Here is a 9,777-nt window from a genome sequence, read left to right on the forward strand (position 1 = left end):
ATTTCTGATCAATTTCTATATAACTACATGACCTTGGAGGGTGGAAGGAATAAAGTTAACCTTGACTGAAGATATTGTTGGAGAAGAGTTGTAAGATCTTTAAAGTACACATGTTCAAGTTATTATACATTGGGGGTGTGGGGGAAAGTTGAGTCTCTATCCCAGTGAAAAATCCATCTTTGGTTATAACATATGTAAGGAGATACTTTAAGACTTTCAAATCTCTAGGATTCCCTTTAGCATATTGTTATTCCACTGTATTACATGTGAACTATCTGTGGGGTCATTGACTTATAGATCATTTAATATGGCAGAAATGCATTGATTGGTATCCTTATAGACTTACTCACTTAAAGGTGAGGCTCCCTAAAGCCCTAATTAATTAAAAACCATAAATACTAACATTATTATAATTACATCAAACTACAGTAAAACTTAGTTGAAATATGAAAGCATAATGTGTATGTACTCATACCCAGAAATTTAATTCTTTACTTGAAAAAGGAAAGTTCAATTAAGTGGAAGGGATAAGAACTCTGTCTATAAAGATGATCAACTTTTTATTTAATTAATTATTTTCTATATTACTAATATCATTAATTCATTCAAATTTTGACTTTGGTTTTTTCTCCTTGCCAGAGGCCAATATCAACATACTTGCAACCTTCAACATTCAGAGTTACATACTGATGATAATTCTTCATTATATTAGTTCTCTTTCCCAGAAATATATATCCTGATTTGACACTTGCTTTATCAACTGATTTTTTAATTGAGGTATCCCTTTCCACATCCTGCTCCCCACTTCTTCACCAAAAGCAAAGGAAATTACTAAAACCTACAAAATAGAATTATATTTTACTCACATATCAATACAAAGTGAATATGTATATGTGTGTATTTGGTCCAGATGTACAATTTTATCCTTATAGGGAAGTCCAACTATAGAGTTGCAGATAAGCAACTCTTCTGTAACTTAAAGTCTAGAAAGTTTCTTGAGGGGCAGAGAGAAGGTAAGTGGCTTGTTAGGAGGGGCACTAACAAGTTAAGTGACATCACTTAACCTCTTACACACAAAGGGTCACAAAGCTAATATATGTCAGAAACTGGGTCTTCCTGATTTCAAGGTCAGCCCCTCTATCCAATATAAAATACTGCTTTACAGGCATGCTTAATAATTAGACAATAACATTCAAGGAACAAGAAAAATGTTACTCTGCCACTTAATAACATTTTAAGTGAGCAAATCACTCACACTACTTTAATGGTAGTTAGCACCAGCATTTATAAAGGAAACTATTTTCAAAGGGTATGAAATGCATTCTTACTAACTGTTCTACAACTCAGCTTACATTGTCCTAGTTCAGAAGTGTTCTCCACAGTACCATTTTATTTAACTAAAATAATAATTTGAGGTGATCTTGAAATGATTTTAAGATAACAGTCAGTTAATAATGCAGTTTCCTTAACTTATTAAGCTGAATAGCAGTTTCATTCAACTTAACACTAATTTTCTCCCATTAACTTCAGTGAAAAAAATTACACAATAAGAAGACACATTGAATTTATCCTTCCCATTTATTCAAGTATTCTGAAATGTTTGTTCGTGCATAGCCTATGTTTCCTTGCTTAAAATGCAAAATGATGTTGATTGGCATTTATTTGTTTTTTACTTTGGAAACTAACTCTAAGGCATAATTTAGCCTGTTGAATACCAAACACACAATTCCCTTGTTCTTTGTACCCAATAAATTTCTAAAGTTGTCATTAGTATCAGACTAGTATATCAACCAACTTAGAGTAACTGAGATGAATAAAGGTAAAAGAATAATGTAGTGGGTAAATAATCCAACAAACTCAGTTGAGACACCTCATGTGACTGCCTATGTTTTCATCCTGCCATTAACTGAAATGGAACCCTATAGTAGAGTTCTACAGACACTTCTGTACTCATTCACAAAACTGGTATCCAGGCACATTAAGCATCTTTGATAAAATACCAATGTATGATATAACATTTTGTTTAAGTACTGTTACTGTACACCCAAGTAGCTTCTTACCAATATCAGGTGTTAGTTACCGAATAAAACCTTCTGGACTAATTATGTTCTTTTAGAAGATCAAGGCAAACAGGCTAAATCTCAGGCTGGAACTAAATCTCAGGAGGACACTAACTGCTCCTCACCAACATTTTCAGTCCCGGGATTAGTTACAGCTTCAGCAAACTTGATTAGTCTTCAGTTTATCATTAAGAGATCTCAGAAATGCAGCTTTGAAAGTGAAAACAACCCTGGTTTTTTTAAGGACCTGATAAGAATCACCTCTAGTTTCAGTTGAAATGAAACCAGCTACTTTCTCCAAGTGAGGCTGTGGAGTTTTAATTCATCCATCAATCCCTAGTTATTAGTCTCTTCAGCTCCTTTTGTATTCATTCCTCTCCCCACTCTCTCCAAGGCGCCTGAGCAAGTCTCCCCGCATCACAGCTACTCAATGAAATCTTGTAGGTTGACTGGTCATCTATGCCCACATACAAAACTGCCTTCATGTACCATTGATTTGCCTGGGAAGGAGCACTTCTGCTTCCCCTGTCTTCCATTGAGTGTTACAACAGTTGGGTCATTGGGCAAAGCTCGGTTTTCTACTCCTTGCATCCATTGGGATCGCTTTGGTTTCACTAGACATCTCTATGAGTGCTTAATTTGTGTGTGTGATTTGCAAATACTTCTTACCAACACCCCCCCCCCAAAAAAAAAAGTTTTCAGTTCCTTCTTTCGTTATAAAAGAGCACCCATCTCTGTATGCTCAGCCCCAACTTTTCAAAGGTTACAAGATCGCAGAAACTTTCTCTTTGGACCTGGAACTCTATCATGCACTCTAGAGGACTTGTTGCCCTTTCCTTCCCCCAGCGGCAGCAGGGGAGGGAGTAGGGACAGTACTTACCTTCGTCTCCCCCAGATCCGGTTCTTCCTCGTAATAGCCCAGTCCCGACTCATAAGCCGCAGCTGCGGCCGGCGCCCGAGGTCCCAGGAGCAGAGCTGCAGCAATCAGGGAACAGATCAGGGAGAATAATCCCAGCAAGTGCATGGTGAACAGGCTTCTTAGGGGGGTTGGGGCGGGGTGGGGAAGGGGTGGGGGAGACTAGTGCGTTTACGGGGGGGCAGGGGGTGGGGGCTTGGGTGCCCCTGCAATGGTGAGCGCTCCTGGTTTTCCTTGCTCCCAATATCCAGCCAGTAAAAAGCCTGGGGGACGGACAAGAGGCGGCAGCGGTGGTGGCTCCGTTGCGCGGGGGCTCCAAACTTTTTTCAAGTTGCTCTCCAAGTAACTGCTAGGGAAAGTCGGAGCTTGTCAGGTAAAAACTCTCACAGGAAACCGGACATCCGAGTTCTCCTCATTCAGGAGACTGGGACGTGAAAGGAGAGCAAGAGAGAGAGAGGAAAAGTCACCCCCTCCTTTTGTTGTTCTTTGGGGAGGGGGGAAGTACATAAACACCCCCCTCAAAAAGTCTTAAACTCCGTAGATTGTTCCCCCCACCCCCTCCCTCCTTTCCCCGGAGTAATCCCCCAGGGAACGGCAGCTGGAGAGTCTGCTTGGGGGTTCTGAGGCTTTTGGGGGGTGGGGGGCAGGAGCAGCGAGGAGAAGGTGGTTGCGTCTTAGTCCCCTGCCTTGGCCAGCCCTGGGGCTCCTGGCAGAGGCACTGGCAGCACGGGTAGCACTGGCAGCACAGTCAGCAGTGGCGACGGCGGCGGGGGCGGCAGCAGAAGCGGCTGCAGGGTCCCGGGTGCTCGGCGGTCCTCAGCGCGTGGAGCTGTGCGGCGGCCGCAGTAGCGGCGGCAGCAGCAGCAGCGGCGGTCGCAGGGGGAGGGCATGACTGATGCGCCCTCTGCCTGCGCTTATGTGAGAGAAAGCGGCTGACGGAGGGAGCGGGTGAGCCCTGTCCTCCCTCCCCTCTCACTTTCCCTCGGAAACCTCTCTCGCTCACGCTTCCCTCCCACCCCACCCCCGGCTTACCCCTCCCCCTCCCCCTTTAGTCCCCTTGCCTCATCCTGGCTGCCAGAGCAGAAACCTCAGCCCCTCGGGGGCTGGCCGGTCCCTAGTAGGAAAGGCGGCAATTTTCTCTTCCCGAGCTTTAGACTTGTGTGGCAGAGCAGGGTAAAGTTGCAGGGAATGGGGAAATGGGTGAACTTGAGAGATCTGAATCCACCCCTTGTGGGTTTTTGCAAGTCCCCGGAACCCCTCCAGCTCTTTGCAAGCCTCTTCTTGCCTCCCTTAGTTACTGGTTTTGGCTCAGCCTGGGAGTTGTAAGTGAGAGTTCCAAGTGAAAGTCATCACCAGCATGGCGGAGATCCCGCGGGAGACACCCCCTCCCGCCCCCCTAGCCCTTCTCCTTTGCAGGAATTGGGAGTCATGGGTCTGGAGCAGGAATTGGGGGTGGAGTGGGTAGGGAGTTGCTGGGTGGAGAGGGAGAAGCAATGGTGAGTGTTGTCAGCGTGGATGAGCAAAATCTTAAAACTTTGGGCAGATGGTAATTAGGGAAGGGATAGTTATAGTGGTCCTCAGGAAAAGCCCTATAAACCAATGTCTGGATTTCTGCTTCCTCTTAAAGGCACAACGAATTACGTGCTCAGGATCCTCAGGTAAGGTCTGAGATCAGCTGTGTACACCAGGATGAAGTGATTTTTGTAGTAGGATTTAGGATAAATTTCCAGGCTCGAAAGACCTCATTTCACCCAGTCCAATGTCCTGCTTTAACAGATGAGGAAACTGAGGCCCCCAGAAGCTGAGTACTACTCAAGGCCACACACAAAAGAATAGAATTTGGACATCCTCTGTGTGTCCTTAAGTCAAGGTCCCCTGACGCCAAATCCAATATTTTCAAAGGCACAACACTCACCACTGGAAAAATATTTGAGTGATTCCACTGTTGGATGAACAGCAGATTCTGGTGCCTACTACAGTACAGCGCTTTACACCCATTAGGCACTTAACAAATGTTCCATGATTGATGGATTATCTCCATCCTTAAAGCTGACCAAGTTCATTTTGAAGAGTGGGGAAATGTGTGACCATTTTCCCCCCTTCATAAAAGTAAATCTGCTTTACAATGTGTTTACAGATTGTCCAAGATAACTCATGATAGTTCTCAATTGAATGATTTGCATTTATAGATTTGTTGTTGTCTTTTCCCCTCACCTCATCTCACTCCTTTCTTCCTTTCCCTTTTTTTCATAACTTTTCCACCTGCCCTTCAGTTCTTCTCTTAATCACATTTTTCTATTCAAGTTCTCTTATTATCCCCAGTTTTTATTCTAGGCCATCCACACTTAAGGGGAACAAAAATCAGAGAAAAAAGTATTTGTCCTATCTGAAAAATAGTCTTGGGCACATTGATAATGCCTTGGAAAGCATACTACATTCACGATGAGAGGACCTGGGTTCAGATACTGACTTTAATACTAGTTATATGCACTTGGGCAAATAATTTCATTTGAATGATTCTCACTTTCTTTTTCTATAAAATGACAGGAATGGATACGGCAGATCATTTAGGCTTCCATGAACTAGAAATATTATCATATACTATTATTAAGATATTTCTGGAAGAGTTGTGTATACATAATTACCATTTTCAATCACTCATTCAATCACACAATCATTCAACAAGCATTCCTTAAATTCAAGCAAATAAGTATATTTTAGTTATTATTGACAAGGCACTGGGTAGGTATTATATGAATATAAAGACAAAATGAATGTGAACAGAAGAATCTTCTATTTTTGTCAACCTGGATGAGCAAAATCTTAAATTTTGAGAAGATGGCAGTTAGGGAAGGGATAGTGATCCTTAGGAAAAGCCCTATTAACCAATATTTGGATTTCTGATTCCTCTTAAGGCACAACAGATTATGTACTTAGAGTCCCCAAAAAAGTCCTAAGAATTTCTCTGCACACCAGGATGAAGTGATTTTTATTGGATTTAAGAAGAAATTAGATACTAAGAGAGATAAAATTTAAATGATCAGAGCTCTAGTCTAGTAAATAGCTTGCATTTATAGAGGATTCTATAGTTCACAAAACATTTCCTTACAATAACACTGAAATATTGTGAAAATAATTTCCATTTTACTTAAAAGAAAACTGAGGTCCCAAGACATTAAGGAGTTTGCATAGTTACATAGCTAGCATAGTACAGAACTAGAAGTTGAATCAGATTTTCTATTTAAATTCGCATCATGCTTTTCCCCCACTAAAGCAGGATGTCACTTAGTAAATAGCTAAAAAATATTTAACAGTCTTACAAACATTTGTGCAGAAATTGGAGACAGAGCCTATTTGTGTAACCTACAGACCTTGGAGTCACCTTAGTCTTGTAAGAATGCTTCAAGGAATGGGGTCCCAAATCTGGAAAGTCAGAAAACCTGGATTCAAATTCTGTTATGACAATTATTACCTGTGTGTCTCTAGCCTTTTAAGTTCTAACTATAACCCCATCTCCTACAGTAAGTCTTCTCTACTCCCTTTAAATCCCAGTGCCTTCTCTCTGTTAATTATTTCTTTTTTAAGTCCTGTTAATATAACTTGCTTTATTTATTTCTATGTTGTCTCTCCCTTTAGATTGTAAGCTCCGTGAGAGCAGGGATTGTCTTTTGCCTCTTTTGTATCCCCAGTGCTTTACATATGCCTAGCATATAGTAGGCACTTAAGAAATCTTTACAGAATTGAATTGAAATTGATATTTTTGGAGCTCAGGTTCCTTATGTGTAAAATGAGGGTGAGGTGGAAATGATGGTTTATAAATGTCTTCTAGGACAAAATCTAATGATCCAAAGAATCTAGAAGTGAAATCTAGAAGAGATCCAAAGAAATCTAGAAGTACACATATCCTTTAGTTTCTGAGTCAGTAGTAGAGAAATGAAAGTTCTCCTTTAAATATTAGAATGTGAAACCCTTGAGAAGAATGCTCTTATTTTTTCTTTCTGTATCCTAGGCTTAGCACAGTGCCTTGCAGATAGTAAAAGCTTAATGAATGCTTCATTCATTTGTTATGATGCATGTCATTGAATTAGTCATTGATAGACTAATTATTTCCCCTAACTCATCTTTTCTCCAGAAAGAAAAAGATGGAAAGTAATCAAGAAAGCTAGAATGGTTTTTTTATTATAATAAATTGTTGTTTTTTTTCTAGATTACAGATCAATACAATTTTTAAATATTCATTTTCTGATATTTTGCAAACCATGCTCTCTCTCCTCCTCTCACCTGTCTCCAACCCAAAGAACCCAATAGGTTATACATATATTATTATATAATAAATATTTACATGTTCATCATGTTATGTAAGAAGACACATAATGCTTACACCAGAGAAATCCATGGAATAAATAAAGTAAAGAATGGCATGTTTCAATTTGCATTCAGAATTTATTTGTTCCTTCTGTGGCAGTGGGTATCCTGTTTTTGTCATCAGTGACTTGCAGTTATCCTGGATCTTTACCTTGTTGATTATAGTTAATTAATTCACAGTTGTTCATCATACTTTATTGTTTTTACTGTGTATAATGTCCTTCTTGTTCTTCTCACTTCACTTTGCATCACTTCAAATAAATGTTTCCAGGTTTATTTGTGATCATCTTGTTTGTCATTTCTTATGGCAGAATAGTATTCCATTTCAAGCATATGCACCAACTTGTTCAGCCACTCCTCCACTGATGGATAATCCTTCAATTCCCAATTCTTTGCTACCATAAAAAGAGCTGATATAAATATTTTTGTACAAGTAGGTTTTTTCCTACTTGAATCTTGAATCTCTTGGGATACAGACCTGTTTATGGTATTACTGGGTCAAAGGGTACACATAGATTGATGGCCCTTTGGGTATGGTTCCAGATTGCATTCCAGAATGGTTGTATCAATTTGCAGCTCTATCAGCAGTATGTCAGTGTTCCAGTTTTTCTACATCCCCTTCAACATTTATTATTTTTCTTTTTTTTATCATATTAGCCACTCTGATATGTATGAGGTGGTGCCACTGAGTTGTTTAAATTAGTGTTTTTCTAAAGAGCAGTTATTTGGAGCATTTTTAAATATTGCTAAAGATCATTTTAATTTATTTACTTTAGAATTGTCTGTTCATATCATTCAACCATTTGTCAGTGAGGAAATGCTTTGTATTCTTAAACATCTGATTCAGTTCTCTATATATTTGAGAAATGAAGGCATTATCAGTGATTTTCAATAACAATCTTTTCCCAGTTTGTCATTTGCTTTTTAATTTTATTATTTGTCTTTTGAAAGACTAAGGATAGAATAAATGCAGCATCAATTTTGAGACTAAACCCAAAGTTTGGCAGAACAGTGGCATTCACCATAACAGTAAGAAAGAGAACTGGAGAGGGATCAAAAACTAGATTTTAGCAGTTCTCGTTGCTAAATGAAAAGGATGGGTTCAAGTTTTAAAGTTGTACAATCCCAAAGAGTTTCATCAGCAACACCTCCAAGATCTGCTTAGTCATCTGAGTGGTCCTGGGATGTTGTCAGTTTACCAACAATGAAACACTGATTGGGGCGACACAAGTCTACTAGGTGCGATATGTGTGTAGAGAATGTCATTCAGCTTCCCAAACAGCTGCTCAATGGTAAACTGAAGTAGGCTAACTAACTAAAAACTGGGTGGTCTGACAAAATACTAAAAAAAAAATGTTTGGACTACATCATGTGATCCTATATCACAGTGGCCAAATGTTAGGAAATGCCAGCAGCAGCTGCCTCAAGAGGATATAGAAGCATTTCTCTATTCTCAATTATTTATCAAGCACAATGTGCCAGGCACCCTGGTGGTCTGCTGAATGCTGGGAATACGAATACAAGCAGAAAGAAAGTCCCTGATGTCAAAGAGCTTACATTCTAAAGGGGAAAGAAGGCAACAAGTAAAAGGAAACTGAAGAGACAGAGTAGGTAGAGAAAGTCCCAAGTCAGGTGAACCACCTAGAGGGGAATGAAGTCATGGCAAGCCTGGGCATTCTATTTAAAATAGTGGCTATGGGAGGAACTAGCTCATCAATGGAAGAGGCTTCATGGAGTGGAGAGTCCTCTCAGTGGGAGAAGTCTAAGGATGAGTGAACTTTTAAGAATAAAAAAAATTGGGGGGGCAGCTTGATGGCACAATGGCTAGAGTGCCAGGCCTGGATTCAGGAGGACCTGGGTTCAAATTTGACCTCAGACACTTCCTGGTTGTGTGATCTTGGGCAAGTTTTTAGTCCAATTTGCCTACCCATTGCCCTTCTGTCTTAGGGTTGTTACTGAGATGAATGTAAGGATTTTCTTTTAAAAGTAAAGACATTTCTGTGACTTGAATAATAGTCCGTAGAGTCCTGGAGGGCAGCAATGTTGAAAGTAAAGAGAAGATGTTCTAAACATGCCTGTGAAGGCTTTGAAGATTGCCTTATGTCCTTAGCACCCTTTCCCTGAGGATGGTGATCCTCTTGCATGCCCCCATATCACTGCTGTCTTAGTTATCAAATGTTAAAACTGAAAGGAGTCTTTCAGATGACTTGGTTGAATCTTCTCATTTTATAGAAAGGAAAATGAGGTTCAAAGAGAGGGAGTCTTTCAATTAAAGTGACAGAGCCAGGAATCAACCCAAGTTTCCAACTACCTGTGACCATTGTCCAATCAAATCAGAAAAGAATGAGGATAATTAATTTTTTTTTCCTGTCTGTTGATTCACTTTGACTGAAGCATCAGCTTCTATACTCAGGGGTTAATTCTCCAACCAAACCT

At 40.0% G+C, this 9,777-nt stretch overlaps 1 protein-coding gene across 1 annotated transcript in view; it reads right to left on the bottom strand.

The window, feature by feature from the left end:
- The window catches only part of VEGFC (vascular endothelial growth factor C), a 151,664-nt gene extending 147,289 nt beyond the window's left edge, over window positions 1-4,375 (bottom strand). The window contains exon 1 of the mRNA XM_007496088.2: window positions 2,941-4,375. Coding sequence (XP_007496150.3) covers window positions 2,941-3,084 — 144 coding nt within the window. The 5' untranslated portion in view covers window positions 3,085-4,375. The remainder of the gene's footprint in view (window positions 1-2,940) is intronic.
- Between the last annotated feature and the right edge of the window lie 5,402 nt (window positions 4,376-9,777).

Source organism: Monodelphis domestica, chromosome 6 (assembly GCF_027887165.1).
Source record: "Monodelphis domestica isolate mMonDom1 chromosome 6, mMonDom1.pri, whole genome shotgun sequence".
Taxonomy (NCBI): Eukaryota; Metazoa; Chordata; class Mammalia; order Didelphimorphia; family Didelphidae; genus Monodelphis; species Monodelphis domestica.